The 19,914-nt window shown below is 38.3% G+C and overlaps 1 protein-coding gene across 2 annotated transcripts in view; it reads left to right on the top strand.

Moving 5' to 3' along the window:
• The window catches only part of UBE3D (ubiquitin protein ligase E3D), an 82,309-nt gene that overhangs the window by 38,084 nt on the left and 24,311 nt on the right, over positions 1–19,914 (top strand). Inside the window, exon 9 of one of the 2 annotated variants that reach the window (XM_065631298.1) lies at positions 9,434–9,572. The exons of the other annotated variant lie outside the window; for it this stretch is intronic. Coding sequence (XP_065487370.1) covers positions 9,434–9,572 — 139 coding nt within the window. The remainder of the gene's footprint in view (positions 1–9,433; positions 9,573–19,914) is intronic. 2 annotated transcript variants of the gene reach the window in all.

The following is a 19,914-nucleotide window of genomic DNA, read 5'->3' as shown; positions in this document are numbered from 1 at the left end:
CATTTTGTTCTTTCTTTGGGTCTTTTGCTCCATGTCACGATGCCTGGAGGGCCTGTGAACAGCATGTTGCCTCAGCATCCAGGTGGGAAGGTGGGGATGCTGCTGCAGGAGGTGCTGCGTGGTGTCCACACAAGTAAGAGGAGGCCTCTGCATTTACAGTGTGTCACTGGAGGGTGAAGGTGAATAGAGGTAACCAGCTTACCTGTCCTTTGATAAGATTCTGTAAGTTCTTGGGCTTGGTTCATGAAAAAAAAAAAATACACTGAGGCTAATATGTTTTATTTCTCTGTGGAAATGGAGGGTGTGTGACAGTCCTTTCTGTCTGCCTTGCTAGTTCCCCCCACCTTCTTTCTTCCAACCTTGACTTTCAAAGCCATTGGACAATTTTAGAGATAAACAGTCTGAATGATACTTTTCTCACAATTTCTGTACAACAGGAGGCTATATAGAGGAGAGCATTCTTGTTAATGCCCCTGATGAGAAAAAGCTATAACTTGAAAACAACACAATTACAAGAAGAATCTGCTGAGGAAGGCAGCCAGTCTACCAGACGTCACTAGTCTCATGAGCAGGTCAAAATGCTTCTTTAAAATTACATGTATCTTTCAAGCATGAGTTATCTGGAATTGCCTTGCATTTGCTGTAGGGTAACTATATTGATGTCAGCAGTTGCCATGAAGGAGCTTTTTTTACATAGTGCTTTGTTTTTCTACAGCCCTACTGTGTATTTCTGCCCTTCAGGAAATTGGAGATATTAGAGGAGGCTTAACTGCATTTGCCAGGGCAGTGGCCCTTATTTTTCTAGATACCTGAACTGTTTGAATGTTTAAAAATTTAAAAAAAAAAAAGTAACCTCAGAATTTGAGGTTACTTTGCTGCTGCTCACATTTGATGTTCCATGTAAGATGGCACCAGTCGGGCTTTTAGCAATAGGTCAATAGCACGCTGCTCTGTGTGCTCTGCATCCATCCCAGGCACAGTAGTCTACAGCTATTGCCATACATGAGGGAAATTATGAGCCATCTGTTCTAATTTAGAATAAGATGTATCCAGGAGTGGATCAAAAAGTAAAGTATTTTAAGGAACAGGTAGAGCTATCCATTCTGAGTTGGAGGCATAGCCAAGGAAACTGCAGTCGAGGGTCACAGCTGAACTGTTGCTAGTCTAAATGGTGATGGCCATCAGCAGTGCCATCCTCCACTGTGGTGAATTGTCAGCAGTGATCTGGCTACAGCAATCAGTATCTTTATTGTTTTCAGTAAAATTATTTTAATTCTTTCCAGCTGGGGTGCAGTAAGACATTCCAAAACTGCAGTTTAAAGCCTTAACACAACCATTAAAGTGAAGAAGCACATTCTAAAGCATTGGCTGTGCAGTTTTTACGAGAGTAATTTCCTTCTCCTTTTAGTGGGGCCACATTGCTTTGCTGCTGAGAAGTCTGCAATTACATTGTACTTTGGAGCTGCTCCAGCAATTCCGCATAGTGTGGATATTCAAGAGAAGTCACAGCAGACTTTAGGCAATACTCAGCCAGAGCTAAGCTCCTGTGGGCTTGTCTTGGTTTTGCAGGGGAACTTGTAAATTCACATGTGAGTTCTGCTCTTGCACCCAGCTGATCAAAAAGGACATAGGGAATTTTAAAAAGTAGCTTCAAGGAAATACATTGCTAATCTGTTAAATTCTGTCTGCCATGTTGTCTTCCTATTATGTCTCTATATATTTGAGCGTCGCAAGCCCAGCAGGAGCTGTTTTCTCCATGAGCTTGTGTTGCTCAGTGAGATGCTCTAAAGCAGAACTTCATTCTAACTGATGGAAATTTGCTGCCGTTTTCTGCTTTTACAGCTTCAGCTTTTGCCACAACCTCTTGAACTTGCGGAAAAATGAATAAAGAATTTCTCTCCCCATGGACAGTTACTATTATGGGTTGGCTTTGTGGATATAGCTGCTGCTGCTGTATCTTTGTGCACTGTGGTTTTGCTGGTAGGACATAACCTGGGAAGTACCTGTCAGGCTTGGGATTTTATATCCAAGGTCTGTTCCCACAAAATTAAAATTCCTTTTTCTTTACATTCTATGATCAGCCTATTTTTGCTTATGTGGTGCTGAAACTAAATAAATATGATAATGAGTTAGTTATACTCACTGACCATCTGTGCATGGCTTGAGTACTGTCATGAATCTTAAGTTTAATGCATTTGCAAGTGTTCATGATCCCACACATCTAGGTGTCCCATTGAATATAAGTCTGCTTTAGATGTTGTCATTTGATTTAGCTTTTCATATATTCACTTTATAAATTATGAATCTTCAACTTAAATGTTGCAGATGAACACCTGCTAATCCTTCCTTGTGATGTTTAAGCTTTATTTCAGTGATTCTTGCAGCTGAAATACTGTTTTGTCTTCCGCAAAGACTGTACAGTTGGTGCAGTTTTGCAGTGGAATGAAAATATTTTATGGGTGATATGGTTTGCAACTTAGAAGTAATGCTTTTGAAATTGCAGAGGAGCCAGCTGGAGGAGGGAAGGCAATGTAGAAAAGCAGTTGTCGAACACCCCAAAATCTTTTGTCTGGAGAAGTATGTTGAGCATTACTTTAAAACTATATGCTCCAAGGCAAAGTTACTCCTGGACAGGATTAAAATATCAAGATTTATTCCCATGCAAAAGGTTGTATTATGTAGAGAGAGTTTTCTGTGCTTCAGAGGAATAATCTACTTGTAAACAATCCTGTCTGTCTTGGCACAATATATTAACATACTTGTTTGGTTTTCTAATTTTGCCCTTTACCACCCTGAGAAAAAGAGAGTTGAACTTTGTGGGCCGTACACAGCCTTTATTTGTGCTAATACCATTTTTGAATAACTGTACCAAAATCAATTCAGTTACATTCAAGTTGATATAGGACAGATGAGTCTAATAACCCTGTTGGGTTTTGTGAAACAAAGAGAATTTAGTCTGTACTTTACAGATTGAGATAGGCAGCTTTCACTTCTCTCTCTGACTTCCCTTAAATAGTTTAAAATAGCCAAAGCATGTTGCGAAGTAGTAAAATAATTCAAAAATACATAAATAAAATCAATATAGTTGAGATTCATATGCAGTTCTCTAACGTGAACAAAATAATTTAATTCACTGTCTTTTAATGTACTTTTTAGCATGAGTTATTTAATCTATGCTACATATTGGAATTAGAAATGACAGTATTGCATGCAAAATATCTGGTTTAAATCACGAAAGCTTTCATTGGAACAAATAGCATAATTTTACTTAAAAGACCCTTTGAAATATTACAAGAACATTTGACACTTGTTATATTAGCCTTTCTGAAATATATTATGGCAATGGGTAGATGGTACTCTGGTGAGGTTAAATTTGAATTTTCATTATAAGCCTTTCTAATTAGTATTAAATAACTTGTCCTTTTCAAATGGTGACACACTGAAAGTTCAAGAAGGACTTAAATTTTGTAGGATAAGGTATTTAAAAACTGCTGAATTGTTTTTGTAGTGGATTTTGAGAGAACTTCTTTTTGACCAGACTCCAAAAGTACATAGCTGCACCACTCAAAATATGCATTACCCAGAAAAAAGACAGAAGACTGTTAATAATGGTTGTGTGTGTATATACAACTATAATATATATTTACATTAACTTACATAAATATGCACAGTTGTATCTTAATATATAGCTAATTTCCATATAATTATATGTACCATATTGAAGTATATGTATTATATACTCCATGTATGAGTATATATCCTGTCTTTATAGTGATGCACTGAAAAAAAATCAGGTTTAAAACTTAGAGATGGAGCTTCTGGTATTGGCCACTGTAGTCAATTGCAATAAATCTTAAAAACCACCTCCTCATGTGGGTTCCCTGGATGATTGCTCTCTTTCTTCTTTTTTCCCTTGATATGTTCCTCTTCTCTTGCAGGACACCAGTGGGTTAAATCTCCATTCTTTTCTTTGTTGTCTCTCACAAGAGTTTTAAAACCTATTGGTTTGAGATACCCTGCAACTGGTAAAGATCCCAGGGAAGGTTTGCTCAAAAACCTCACTTGACACTCCCAACTATTGAGGATGAATAATGAACGGCATTAGGATAAGTCTGCAGATGTTTGTTCTAGGAGGGAGGCAATGATTCTATAAAGAAAGGGGTTTTTTTTCTAAAGGAATTTGCTATAGGCTGTGGAAGCACTGCACTTCTAACTGTTCCTTATTATTTAAATTTTGACAAGAGTTTAGTAGCTAATGAGCATGCATTGATTTTTATGTCATTTTTAGATTACTGCAAGGGTAATTAAAAGTATAAATAACTGAGCCTCCTGATATATTAAGTGTATAGACACATCATCAACCATAATTTAGAATTGGTTTTAAATTAAATCATTTTTACAAATAGTTATTTAATTTAGCAGGTTTGTCCTTTGGTTCAATAAAGTCATCCATCGTTTATATCGGAGCTATCGCTTGTGGAAAGGGCAGATTTAACCACATTCCGTGATCTCTGAGAGACACGGCTGAGCCTCTGTCACCTTTTATATTGGATTCTTCAGCATGGCCTTGATTCAGCAAAACGCTGAAGCCAGGGCTAACATAGTCATCTCCTTCAAGGGCTTCACAGCATTTGTAGCCCTAAATGCAGAGCACATCTAGTTAGATCCTAACTGATCAAGTCGAGTTAATCCAGTACCTCTGTAGCAACACTGAGTGGTGCTCTGAGTAAGAGGCTTTTCCTTTCTCGGTTTTGATCTCCGTAGACGACCCATTAACATGTATTTAGAGAAGTAGCCTGGGAATTCAGAGGTGGTGATGGGGGTGCTCTGGAAAGGAAAAAAGGGCTTACCTGTTCCTCTTCAAAAGCAGACTTATTTTGTCTGTTGCTGAGACAGTTGCATTTTGATGTCAATCTCATACACGATGGAGGATGATTACTACTAATAAATGGCCTCGACACTGATGGAAGAAGCTTCTTTTGAAAGAAATGCAACCTAGTGAGAAGTCTGGTCCAGTTTTTCAAAATCTTGTGAGAATTCTTATAATTTTTTCCTGGCTTTGAAATACAAAGTTTTCTCTTGCTTCACTGATATGTCATGAATATTATGTTTTCCATGAAGACATAGGATATTATGGGTGGGTTCCATGACCTGATGGATGACTGTGTTTGTTTGCTAGTACTTATATCAAGGAATTATTAAATAGATTTATTTCATTATTTGAGTGTCTTAAACCTTGCTTTTAAGCACACAGTTTTCTAATGTTACTCTGACCTATGTAGGCATTTTAGCAATTGATCGCTATCAATTCCATAATGACCAGTGGAGAAATACTGTTCTCTGATGCACACTGAATCAAATCTGCTTATCTGAAAAACATTGTGATCAATTACTTCTGCTGGAGAAGTAATTGTTTTATCTGTAGTCTTGTGTGAGTAGTTGTTTTCAAGTTTTGCTCATCTCTGCTTTCAGAATTAATTGGTTGAATTTCAGATAACATTTGCTGATTTTTTTTTTTTTTAAGAAATCCAAATTTCCCTGAATCTTCCATTATTATCCGCTAAGCGGCTTTGAAAATACCACTTCATTATTAAAAACATCTTATAAGTACTACTGTAGGAATGTTACTTTCTTAGCTGTATTTCTTTGACTGGTTATGAGAATGTTACAATGACATCATGCTCTAAATGTCTCCTTTGAAGAACCTGTTCCTTAAAGAAATTGTTGAAAAGGACAAGGAGGAAGATAGTCTCAGCTTTTCATCTTTATTTCTTGTTTTGAATGCTTCATTCTGACAGTTTAGCACATAGCACATATTAGTAGTTATTTCATATCAGTAGCCAAGTATCTTCCCCCTTGAGTAGATTTTTACTCAGTTCACTTTCTGTACGACTTTCGTTCTGTTCTGAAATGTGTGCCAGAAATATATTTAACAGTTTGGCTAGCATTCATCATAGGTGGTTCTGCCTTTCTCAAAATGAAAGTTATATGAAGGTTTTAATTATATCTTTTATCCTTATGGCTGTTTATTGTATTTTCATGTATGAGACTAATGTATATCTTGTGGATGGAACAGAAAGGGAGAGTTTGATGTGTCATTTCAATCTGCAGAGGCTGCAGTTGGTTAAAACTGGGAAGAGCTTTGACTCTTGCTCTTACTGGGGGTAAGTTTTGTTATCATCAACCCTTCTTCCTGCTCCAGAGCTTCAAAGGTTTTCTTTTCTGTTGTCCTGAACCCCCCAAATTGAGGGCACATAAGTAAGAGCACCAAGTCCCTCAATTTGGCTCACTCATTAGGGAGTATGGTAGGCTGTGAAGAACATGTTTACTTTGCTTATATTATTGCTAGATAGAAATGTCATATTATTGAGTTTATGCTAATATTGTCTCAGGTAAACATCACTTGATTATCCGTTATATGTGTCGCTGAGCTCCAACAGCAGCTTTTCTCTGTGAAGTAACTAATATGGATTTCTTGTCACTACTTGGACTGTGATTTTCAGGAAAACGTGAAACTTCCCCAAACCTAATATATTGAGATCTTTCTTAAAAAAAAAAAAAATAAAATAGGCTAAGAGGTTTAAAATTTCTGAGGAGGAGAGGGATAAAGAGAGAGAAATTCAGAAGGATGGAGTGACAGACAGGATGCTTAGAATGATTTGGGTTTTCCTGTTGGTGACATCAACAGCAGACAAAACTGGATGATGATGATGATTTACAGAGGTGGATTTAATGTCTTGTGAAAAAATTCACTCTGACATGTCCTTTCCTTCTCTTAACTCAGAGTGTGCTTCTAATTTGGACCATTTTACTGATTATGTTTTACTACATCTATTGTTTTACAGCCTGGTTTCTAAAGCTGACTCACATTTCCCTTAAATGTTGTGAAGGTCAATACGTAGTGGTGAGATTTTATCTGTTGTAAAGTCAGTTCGAAGTAGATGCAGTCTTGCACCCTGGAATCACTTAGGGAATCTGTGTAGAATTTATTAATGTTATTTGATACTGAGAGTCATAGTTATTTTTATCAGACTGGGAAGTTCAGAATCTCAGGGCTTCTTTGCAATGTAGAGAAGTCGAATGTTTGCAGAAGGAAGAACATAAAATAGCATTATTTCTCTTGTTAACCTCACCTTCTTCCAGCTAATCTGTTTTACCTCCCCCTTATTGCTTTCAGCAGCATAGCAAGCTGTGCAGTGCTCCCTGGGAATTACACTGGCTCTTGCCTTTATTCATAAAAGGAGCAGGATTGGCCCAGCCTGCTCTCTCTCAAGGAAGGCTTAGAAACAAGAATTAATTGCTGAGTGAAGGTGTTAGGGAGCAGGGGAGGAGAGCACATGGATGCAAAGTTCTGCCTACATCTAAAGTTACCATCTGCACGTCTGAGTCCTACTGGTTTATTTCCCCGTATTCTCCTTCAGCCCTCCCAAAAACTCCTTCTGACGGTTTTCCCTATCTTAATGTCAGATCGAGCATTTATTTATTTATTTAAGATGAGGAGGGCGAAACACAGTTTTGTTTACGTGGCTGAGGAGCTCTCAGCCCGCTCAGGCTGTTGGCATTTGGGATTGGCCTGGGAGGAAGCACTGATGGGCCGAGCTGTCCCCCGTGGGTGCGCGCGCTCCGGAGAAGCACCGTCAGCCAATCTGCCCCTTTCGCTAAACAGAAAGCAAACAGTCGCCTCTCCTGTCCTGCAAGTGAGACAAGTCACCTTATACAGAAAGGTTTTGCAAAACCTAGGTAAAAAAAAAAGGGGGTTGTGTTTTGTTTTGCTTTTGGAGGTGTTTTTATTCTTCCTCTACAATGAAGATTGTGGAAAAATACCCACAAGAGTAATAGGGGTAAAGAAGAATAAAGAGACATGATTTCATAAAGCAATGACTTCCCGCAATCACTTGTGTTAAATGCTGTAAAAGGACAAGTCGTAAAGACTTATTCCTAACATGAGTGTTCATGAAGCAGTAAGTGCTAGGACGTGCAAGATTTGTTTGTAATAAGGGAAAACACTGAAATTGTTTCAGGAAATACTAATAACTGAGCCATTAATAAACAGGAATTGCAATATAATTAGGCTAGATGTCTTTATGCAAACAGTCTTTCCCCTAAATAAACCAACAGTCACAAAAAAAGTGCAGTGTCAGGGCTGTAAGAGTTGAACTTCAAAATGAGGAGGCAGCTCCAAAAAATCCTCAAGTCAAAATACAAGAACAGAATCAGGGTACTGAAGTAAGCTGTGATGTTTTGAATACTGCTTGGAGTTTTGAAAAGTTTCTTTTCAGAGAAGGTGTTGATCTGTGGAAACACCTTGCCAAGACGCAGAACCTTAGCATATCACCTCCAGTCTCCAAACTCTCGAGCTGTGTTTGAAGGTGCCTGCACAGTGCTTTGTTTAGACTTGCTGATTTCTGAAAAATCGAAAGCCCCAATTTTGCCAGCTTCACCTGAATTTGCCTGTATCACCAGACAGGATTGTAAAAAATGTTGAACAAAAACCTAGAAAGGAATAGAATCATAGAGTCATAGAACAGTCTGGATTGGAAGGGGCCTTCGAAGGTCACCTAGTCCAATCCCTGGGCCATGAGCAGGGACATCTGCAACTAGATCAGGTTGCTCAGGGCCCTGTCCAGCCTGGCCTTGAATGTCTCCAGGGATGGGGCATCTACCACCTCTCTGGGGAACCTGTTCTAGTGTTTCACCACCTTCATTGTAAAAAATTTCTTCCTCATGTCTTGTCTGAATATCCCCTCTTTTAGTTTAAAACCGTTACCCCTTGTCCTGTTGTAACACACCCTTCTAAACTGTCTGTCCACATCCTTCTTCAACATGTAGTAGTGGGAACAATTTATAGAAATGTCCTTTCAGAATATCTTAATTCTTTTAATGCATCTGAAGCAGAAAGCTGTATAAAATGAAATAGGATTGAGTTTGCTTGGTATAAACTGTTCGTAAGGTTCCACTGAGAGCATCATAAACATCAATTTTGAAAATCACACCTGACCTCCTGTCTTCCCAGAAGTGAAAGAACGTTTTTCTTACTGGAAACAAAATAAAAAGTGGAGGCATTATGTTCTATGTAGAATATATATAAAAACGCTACATGATGGGAAATTGCCAGTGGCAGGTGAGATTTGGTTCAGAAATATTCAAACTTTGAATTAGAAATATGAGCAGGTTGTTCTAATGTATGCTAGGTTTTCCTTTCGCATTGTGTATCTTTATGTAAGATTAGTGGTACAGATAAAGTACTTTAAATGTACCTTATGTTTCTGGTAAAACACAGTTATCCGTGACTTTTACAGGGAAAATGTGAAGAGAATCTTTTATCACAATACTGTAACACATTCTAATATTTATTTGAAATTTGAATTTTAGATATATTTTAAGAGAATTAAAAAGTTGTGGGGTTTTTGTTTGTTTGTTTTTAACTGTATAGCCTTGCTGATATGTGGGAAAATGACATTGGAGTTCATCCTTTAAAGTTTCCATCAGAAACATGTTTGGAATTACTGCTGATACTGGGTTTGAGCACCAGCTCTCTGCCACCTTCACTTCGATGCATGAACTCTTTTCAGGTAAGGAACAGCAGCTATTTCAGTATAAAGGTGTTACTTCTAGGAAAAAGAAAGCTCACTGGGGCCTATAAACCCTTTCAGAGTAAAGGTTTATCTTCTGTAGTTGCATGACTCTCTATTATATTAAATATAGCAATGGAGAACTTGTAGTGCTTAGTTTCTTTCAATTGTATTAAATGTAGACCAAAGCAGGGAATATCACTGGATTTCTAAACAGTGAATCACTGTTTAAATTAAATTAGATATTTAGAGAAATTTCATCAAACTTAGGCTGGAGTAGCTAAAATAATGATATCAAATCTTCTTGGCTTCAGAAAAAAAAGATCCTCAGCTAAAAATAAAGATTGCCAGTGGTGAAAACCTGTAAAATTAGGAGTGAAGCATTCACAGTTTCTTCCAGTGTTCTGGACAGTGTTCTATATGTTGCTGCTGAAGTTGTCAGCAGTCACAGGAATTTTCCTAAGGAAACATTGTTGCGGGCGTGTTAAATTGTGATTTGTATTTATGATATGTCAGAAGACATAACAATTTTTACAAATGAAATACCCAGACATCTCAATTCATGATGATATGCATATCAACTCCACCTTTCTATGATGCTTCTGTCTTCCCTTGCAAATCTAAAGTAACCAGCTGCTGAGTAGTAAGCATACCTGAATATGTGTTTGTTTTGACAGCTGCAGAAGAATCATCATCTTAGAGAGACTGAGTGTCCTAAACAGTTTATAGCATGAAATCCGGTAGCTTCTGTTTGTCCATACTCACAGTTTGTAGTTAAGGCACATTTAATTAGTGTTCCTGAATTATGTTTACTGAAAAATAACCTTATTGTAGAATTTTGGAGCCAGAAAGAACATGGTCATAAACCAAAATCAAGTACATGATTTTAATAGAGCTACACTGATGTACAACTACTGAAAACATTTCTAGATGTTAGGAAATAAGTATGCACTTGCTTTGTCTGCTCCCTTTGCATCTTGCATACTTGGAAACACAAGGGGATCTGTGAACGGTGGACTCTCGGGTACGGCAGCAGCCATTGATTGTTTCAACATGTTATTTTAATACCCAAGGTCAGAATTGTTATTGGGTTGTACATTTAGAGGCCATAGAATTGAAGAATCTCCTGGGTGCTGGCAGATTGAGATCATAAAAATTACAAGTTTGGAGGACTGGCCAGTACTAGTTATCCATGCAGTGGAATAGTCCATGTTTCCTATTAAGAAGTGAATGTTTTGGTTGTCTAATGCAGGAGGATGTATTTCTCGTCCAGTAATCTGTGACAAAGTCTTCTCTGCTTTACCCCTGATAGATTAAATAGGAGCCTCTTCTTGAATGCTGAGGCTGTATGACCTGTCTTGTTTCTGTGTGTACTCGATCCCTGGTTGTGCACTTAGGTTTTCCTTTTATTTGTGTATCTGCGTAGAGAAGTGGTCAGCTTGTGCAGAAATGACTGTCAACTGGGGCAGATACAAATCGGTCAACTCGGGAAGGGTTTTTACCTCAGTGCGCAAAACACCGAACTTTTTTTTTTCCTTGTCAGACTCTCCGTGATTGTGTTTGGTTGCTTCTGGGTCATTTTAGCTTGGTGAGGCTGTCTCTGGAAGTGAACCATCTCTCTAGCAGCTCACCATGCGTGGCCTGTAAGCCAGTCAGGGGTAGGGTTATGTCAGCTGTGGGGCGGGAAGGCCCCGTGCATCCCATGGAGACCGTCTGACCGCAGCCTTTCAAACTCAAATTTTGGAGGAACCACTGAAAGCAAACGTTGTGGTGCTTTGCTGAGCTGAAGTACTGTGAGGGACGGTGGTGTCCAGCACTGGCTGGCACAGATTTTAGTCTGCCTGCCTGTGTGCCAAAGTAGGTGAGGTGGCAATGTCCAGTCTTGGTTGCGAACAGGCTAAAAATCATAGAATCATAGGATCGTTTTGGTTGGAAAAAGACCTTTAAGATCATTGAGTCCAACCATTAACCTGGCACTGCCAAGTCCACCGCTAAACCATGTCAATAAGAACCTCATCTATATGTCTTTTAAATACCTCCAGGGATGGTGACTCCTCCACTTCCCTGGGCAGCCTGTTCCAACCCGTTTCTTGGATAAATTTTTCCTAATATCCAACCTAAACCTCCCCTGGTGCAACAACACAACATTTTGAGCTGTTTGCCAGTGTTTGTGCCCTCACAGCAACAAGAAGGGCAAAAATTGAAAGTTTTCAAAAAGCCCAAGTTCTGAAGCCTGCTCTGATAAGATAATGTTATATCTTACCAAGTGGGAGGAAAGAAAAATAGCTATTTTGATAAACTTTTGGCTCCAAATTTCACTCTCCTTGCCAGACAGTCAATATCACCAAATGTTTGTCCTGGAGGGCAAACACTGTCCAGGAAAATATTGTTTTATTTATTTTTATCCTTGTGAATCTTGTTTGGATCTCAGTTTGGGAATCCATAAAGCAGAAACAAAGTTTGTGTGAGCTTTTCACTGTTGCTTTACAATGAGCTGTCAGCCTTATCAGGTTTTTTCTAGCTTGCTTCTTTCTACTCTTGTTCACTTTCTGTACAGCAAATATTAGACTTATATGTCCTAATTTTTCTGTATTTTTCTTGGAAAAAGTTGGCAAGATCTACATAGAGTTTGACTATTAAATTGTGCAATTGCCTGAGCATAACATCCCTCTGCATCCAAAATACTGAGGACTGTGAGCCAAACAGGGAATAATAAAAGGGCACTAATTGAAAACTGGTATTTCATGTGTCTTAACAGAGCAATAGCAAAATGACAAAAACTAGTTTTGTTTTCTTTTGTAGTAAACATACAATGGTCTAGAAAAAAAAAATCTGTGTTACAATAATCGTTGTATTTGAAGTGAAAAGAATCACAGCATTTCCTGTTATCCACACGTGGCAGTCTTGTTCTACAGGAGGCCAGGCTCTCCCAGCTGAATGCCAGGGGAGTTAGAAGGGGAACGACCCCAGAAAATGCTGGAGTTTTCTCCTTTCGTAAGTATTCCCACTGTTGGACTTGCAGTGTGCACCGAGATGGACCACTGGTTTCCACTGGCGCATTTTTTTATGCTCTGATACAGTATTTTAAAATTCATCTAACAGGCAGCTGTATAAGTAGTGATCTAAAAATTATAGTTTAACTCCTGAGATTGTATCCGTATAGCTTTAAAACATCCGATTGTTTGTAATTAGGTAGACAAAAATTATCTCAGCCATACCTCTGTATTGTTTGAGAATGTATTTACTCTGTCTCTCTGTTATATTACAACATTGCAGTGTTTACAAGCCAAAATTTCAGTTGGTATCCATATGCGTTAGTTGATTTTTCAGTTGTAAAAAGCACACGAAGGAAATACGCTTAGTCGCTAATCATCTCTGTAATAAACTCTGTTCTGCTTTGTGCTCTAGAAGGGCTCTTTGGGACTGGCTTAACAGACTCCATATCTGTGCTGAGACATAAATTACATTTTATTTTCCAACAGTGTGCTACCGCTTAGTAACATAGTGTTTGAAATCACTTTTCAGTTCCGTTTCGACCCTGTGAAGATCTTTCAGTGTGATTTATGTTGCTGGAGCAGCATCAGACTGTTACATAGCTCTCTGCCGGCTTTAAGGGGTTCGGTGCTCACTGCAGCCAGCTTTAAGCATCCCAGGCTGTTGATCCTAGGTGCTAGGTTGTCTGTAGAGAGTTAAATCTTAGCAAGCCTGAGCCTGAAAGCTCTTGAAGTACCAAAGCTGGGTAGACAAATTCTTGCTGGTAGATGTCTGCCTCCAGGTTTACTGGATAACATGGATTTGCAGCCCTGACTTTCACCTTCCCAGGCTTGTAATCCCTCACCTATCCTGAGGATGTCTTGGATCAAGGGAATAGGATTGACTGAGGTATCTAATATTTATCCTGGAACAATGCAGAAAGCAGTAAGAAGGAAGAGAGGAGTTGGCTACTAGAAAAGATTAAAAAATTTCTTAGCTTGCTTTTGCTCCGAGCATTGTTTTGCTGATCTGTTACCCTCTACAGAAACCTGTGTTACCTTATTACATCCTGCATCTCTCTGGCTCTACACCCACCTCAGCTGTCAGCCCTTTGCTTTAGGAGCGCTTGGGCTTGACTTTGTATATTATTCTTAATACTTGCAAGCACTTGTAGCCAGCACCCAGTTGAGTTATTATGTACTTTATCACTGAACCGTTCAGCTGCTACTTCTCAGCGCGGTCTGGGAGGATGTGTTGGTACTTTAGACCCTACAATACAGAACAGTTAACACAGGGAGATGCTTTAAAGTGACAAGTAATCTCTGCTGTGTTTTGCTAACCTTATCTCTTCTTTCTCTGAATTCAAGCTCAGTGAAAAGAAAATGTCCTGGATATTGAATTCTTATGATGATATATGGGTCTCTTCAGCACATTCTCTCTCTCACTGCTGTTATTGTGGGAAAGCAGGCATTTTACTTTCCATATTGAGGCACCATTCATAAGGCCACAGACTGTAAAAAGAGTTCTCAGAGTTAAACAGATCATGGTTTTATTTTAACTTTTACAGTTGCATGAAATTGAAAGAAGATTGTGATTATGAACTGCCAAGCAGTTTCAAAATTGTGTTTGAAATAGCCCTTGATATTCTTTGGTGCTGCTCCCAGTGCCACCGGTAGCTTATCAGCACACTATCCACTTCAGTTAAGGGAAGTAGAGCCAGTGTTTAAGAAAAAACAAAAAGTGTTCTTTCTGTTGTTGCAATAAGCATTCCTAGAGGTGTCCCTGAAGGAAAAACTCGTTTGTAGTTACCTTCCTAAAAAAAAAAAAAAGTTTCTCGTAGAGCAGCCTGTCAAGTTCTCTAGCATTTAAAGTATTTTAATCAAGTGCAGAAAATGTCCTCAAAGTGACTGGTTTATAGATATGAAGTAGCAAGGTGCTCAGGAAACATAAGAATGAATAAATACGGTATTCATTATAGTGTAATGGCTCTAGTATAAGCGTATCAAAAATACTCAAAATATTCATGGAAGGCAAAATACAAAATCACTGCTGTTTCTCAGGTCTACACATGATCTGAACTAAAGCGTGCCTTGATATTCAGTGTTTTTTTTATATTGATACTTTTATTTTGTATGTGTGTATATATATAAAGCACTTTCAAACTTGTTTATGTAAAAAAGAAGTTAGCTGAAGATAGATGACACTTGCAGATGCACCTGTGTTTTCTGACAATCCTTTCTGAAGCAAACAGCTGAGTACAATTTAGAAAAATCTGTTCAGCTCAGCTCCTTCTTTTGTTCCCTTCTGGGCATTTGTAGCTGGAGAATTTGCACAAACTGTTTGAAGTTGGACTCCACTCCTTTAGAGCAGAGTCAAACAGCAGCAAAGACAGGACAAGGAGCTACTCTGGCTCAAAATTATTTGGGAAATAGTGATATAAGAAATGAAAACATCGAGGAATGGCTTTAAAAATATTGTGTATTTTATTAAACTATCCTAGAAAGGAAAAAATAAATCCATTTATGCAGTAAAATAGCTTACTATATTTTTAAACATTTTTTAAAATTTATATTACTTTCTTACTGAGGTTCTCCCACAAAATGAATTATAGATTTAAATATGTATATTTTGTAATATTTTATAGGCAACAATGAGTTGCTAAATACCATAGAATTTTTTTTTTTTTTAGAATTACAGGCTTTGTAATATTTCCCTGAAGTTTGCAGACTGCTTAGGTCTCAGAAACTTCTGAATGAACATTGAAGGTGATATGGAGAAACCACTGCAAATACATTGCAGTCTCTGTTGAAATACAGTCATTTTTGTTTCCCTTGGCTGACTGGTTTTACAAAATGTAAACTACAGTGAGGAACCCAAGCGTAGTTAGTGTCAGCCTCTTTTGGGTGTTTTGATTTTTGCAGATTAGGATAAAAGTGCCTCCTATGTGCTTTTTCTAGTTTTGACTAATTCGGATAGTTTACCAGGATGACATAGAATGGATTAATTCTCTGGTTTATTGTGATGATTATGTGGAAGTTTTTAAGTTTGATTTCAAACAAGTTACTTTAAATGGCAAATACCCAAGCCTTATGTAGTCCTTGGAAAGCAGATGTAGTTTTTTGTAAAAATATGAATACAAATATTTCATTGACTTTAAAATAAAAGAAGTTATAACGTGTATATCATGAGGTTTTGTTTGTGTTTGCCTGCATTTACTAAGTCATAATAAATCTGTTGAAACACTGCAGAATGACTAGGAAAGAAGTTATAAAATTACATTGAGCAAATACTGACAAGAGCAAGTGATATTAAGAGAGTTAGTATTTCAAAGACAAATCTGAATACTTCTTTGCAGAATGATAGAGATTTCTAGGTTCAATTAAGACATTATTGTCTTGTTTTTCTTGTCTGCTACAGAATTATCCTTCATTAAGTTAATTTTTATTATGCCACCCAGGTTATCTTATTCAGTGTTCACTGTAAGCTTTCTTTTAAAAGTATCTCTAAAGTGCTCAGTTGTATTTCTTGAACATGGAGACTGTCAACTCCTTTAAACATTGGGTTCAGGACTTAAGGCTGAAATGAAACAAGTTTTTTTCTTGACCTATAGTTAGTATTTTGAAGTCTTTATTGAACCTTTATTGTACCAAAAATGGTCCATACTACTGATTTTGCATACACTTTATCAAGACATGTCTCCTAGCTGAGAACTGCACGTGCAGGAGCATATCGAGCACTGTCCTGTACCTCCTTATGTGTCACATATATGGAGCATACATATCTGCAGCATAGATTCTCATGTCTAGACTATGGTTTTGTGATACCTGGTGCTGCTTTGGAGATGCTGATGGGAAGGTATTGTCTCGCTTATCTAATATGTGGCAGGGCTACATTTCCTCTAATGGAAAGGAGCTGCCCGTTTATATTGGCCTGAAACAGAACAAAATCAATGGCATTTAAATCTAAACTGCATCTATGAGTGGGAATAATGCAGGCTGAGCTTATTTGTGGAAGCACAGAATTTTATGGTTACTTCAGTGCTCAGTGATGTGGAGTCAGGACCTTGACAGCAGTGGCCATAGGCCGAGATTCAAAATTTGTCATCAGTTTCTCAGAAGAACTAAATGCTTCTTTTCCTCCAAGACAGTTCTCCAACAGAGAAGAAATCAGACAGAGTGAACCTAGGCATATCCTAAACAGAATTAGATTTAATTACGAAAACCCCGCGAGCTCCTAGCGAGAAGCAGCGTCCATGTAGCACACAGGCAAGTGCCTCCTCTGGAAATACAGTCCGTGAGAGGAAAGATCTGCTGGAGGAATCAACTCATTTGCATGCAGTTCCCTCTGCTGAGAATGCAGAAACAGCCACCTGTAACATCAGCATCTGGTAATACTTTTAATAGCAGTTTTCTTAGAAAAACATGCTCAAATATCTCATTTACCATTTAGATGTGAATGTACAATTGATTGTAGAAATCCAGTTTAGATAGTCTGATATAGCCCATGTTATCAACCGCTTGAAAGGGGCGAAGACAGAACTAATTAGGGATAAAACCGCCTGATTGATACCACTCATTTTATTTCCTGTTTGCTTCTATTGTGAATGTTCTGCTTTTCCCAAGTCATTTTGAAATCTAAGAGCGTAGCCGTTACATCCTAATTATCCATTACTTGTGTCCACAGTGTGCTATTAAACACAAACCAAAAGTCTGTGTTCTTTATCAACAGGCACCACACTGTGAGTGTGTTATGGAAAGAGACCAGACAAATACCCATGTTTTATCTACCTGAACATAAACATAAAGAAAAGTCTTATGAGAGGCATGATACACTTTTAGAACATCCATTTCTGTTTATTTGCTGAGGCTGTTGCCTTTGTAACTGAGAAACAGGCTCTGCTCAAGAGAAATATTTAGGCATATGGAAAACCAAATAGTGCTGTACATGTCCAACATGCTTTGTAGGTAATTTATCTCTTTAGGGCTGCTTCCCTCCAAAACCTTCATTTCTCTAAGCTAGTCTTAGCTCTGTCCAGGTCATAATTAATAGACTGAGTTATGTGAGGAGTAAGTTTCAACCTTCTACCCAACAAGGTACAGAAATCTTGTTACCAGCTGCAGAGAGCTAGAGAGCCAGCTGTTGCTCTGAAAATAACACTGAGTCATTGGATAGCAATGATTCTATAATGGAAATTTTTCCTTAAAGTTTCATGTTGTTATGCTGTGTGCTTTGTGAATGGGTGGTGTTATGGAAAGCTACGACATTGTTCATTTCCCTTAAGAGTCTGGATGGAGGCTTTGAAGCTACTAATGAAGTCCAGAAAGCTCTGCAGAAAAAGAAAAAGATGTATTTGTAAGGGTGCTTTTTAGTAGGTTTACAGGTGCTTCAAAAATAGATGGCCTCAACCCTATTGGATTGCAGCTGTAGGCTGGAATAGGTATGATGTTATCACAAATAACAAAATTTTGGGGCATCCCAAAGGAAGATGTCGCTGAATCCTAGCATTGCATTAGCAGATGGGGCAACTTGCCAAGGCACTCAGAGCAGTTCAGGAGTGTTATATGTTGGAAATGGTAATGATGCCTTCAAGGAGACAAATGGACAAATATACAGAAGTCTGCAAAGCCAGAGCATAATAATTGAATCGATGACTTGACTATGATAAAGTACACGGTGGATGAAAAGGAAGGGGATTGTTAAGTTCTCATTTTTTTATTGTCAGTTGAAAATGAGTCTGGAATGGATCTTTTGGTGAAGAAGTCAGTAATGCCTCCAGTGAGAAACGTAGTTTGCCTTCCCTCAGAAGCAGAAGTCCATCATTCTGTTGCGATGTCAGTAAGAGAGGAGGGTGCTCTAAATCTCTGTGCTTAAATCATAGGTCTTTGATCTGGGGGTGGTGGCTGATGACAAATGGTTGTGTTTGAAAGCTCTTGCTCGTTAAGGAAGAAAACTTTAGGTTTGGATTTTCGGAAAGCTAGAACAGGCAGAAACGTGACGTGGGGAAACAGGTCAGATCACTGTCTGTCCAGAGGCAGGAAAGACCTGCAGGGAAGGGTAGGAGATAAGATGGACCAGCTACTCTTTCAGTAGGCTGGTGCTGTTCCCATTGATGTACACCAGCACGGTTCTGATAGACCACAAAAAGGGCAGGATTATTTCCATCATCTCCAAAAAAGCTTGCTGCTTTGACCTGTAAAAAAAAAAAAAAAATCAGCTGTGTGAATATTCATTTGTACTATAGCGCCTCTACTTTTGAATTCAAGGAAGCTGTTCTAGACATGGGTGTGTGAGGAGGTATCTTAGCGTGTGCATTTTATACTGCCCCCAAAATAACATTTGGAATACTCCTACAGGAAAAAGAAAGAGAAGGGCAAAAGGGTGCATAAGCATTAACACAGCCTTCTGAAATACAGAGACCATTTAGTTTTAACAGAAAGCTGTTATGCCTTGGGGTGAAACCCAGCAACCATTTAACAGTATGCAGAAAAACTTGCAGGAATTTGAAGATGCCGCAGCCAAGTGAGATCACAGGAGTGTTGGGTGGGCAGAATGTGATTGCTGCTTGGGCTTTCGCCAGGTGTTCTGGTTAATGTTTCTTTATCTGTCTCCTGGCAGCTTGACAAGTAAAATAGGAAGTGATTCTGCCTTATGGAAAAAAAAAAAGTAAGAATATAATTCCCATATCACTCATGTAAACTGTAAAAGCATAGTCTATAGAGAAAGAGACTATTTTAAAATGCCAGTTCCCAGTCTTCATTATTTTTGTGAGCCGTGGCATTGTGAATTGATGAAACAGATCAGGGAGCTATATTCCTCCTATTGCTTTTAATGAGCTTGAATTTTATATGGCAAATAGAAGAAAAAATGAGTATTAAGCACCTTGGCTACATGAAAAAGAGTCTTGCCTGCAAACTTGTGCAAGTGAAGATGTTATTTTAATCTTATTGACTATTTTGGCTGCTTGGTCCATTTCCAAGTTCTTCTGGAATGCCTGGCATTCCTAAATATGACCCTAAAATGACTGAACATTGTGCTATTCAGATGTTCTGACTTTCTGTGACTAGTACTACTGACCCTAGTTCTGGTTCTTATCAATAACCATTTGCCTGCATAATTCAGTTTTAGATAGAAGTTCTCCTTGCTGTTGGTGCTTCAGTCTTTGACACATTTTCTATTTTCGTATATAGATGTCCCACCGAATTAAAAAAGAAATGTGTTAGCTAGTCATGATAGCTGGTTTTTTAACTCACCACAGAGCCTACTGCTTATTCTTCATTTTTTCATTCCATTCATCATCTGCCAGCTTTTCAGAAATTACATTCTAGGACTGCCTTGTTTTCCTCTTTGTTGACCACTTTGGGTTTTTTGC

The sequence above is a fragment of the Caloenas nicobarica genome, chromosome 3, assembly GCF_036013445.1.
Source record: "Caloenas nicobarica isolate bCalNic1 chromosome 3, bCalNic1.hap1, whole genome shotgun sequence".
NCBI lineage: Eukaryota > Metazoa > Chordata > Aves > Columbiformes > Columbidae > Caloenas > Caloenas nicobarica.
This window is presented reverse-complemented; position numbering and strand designations above follow the sequence as displayed.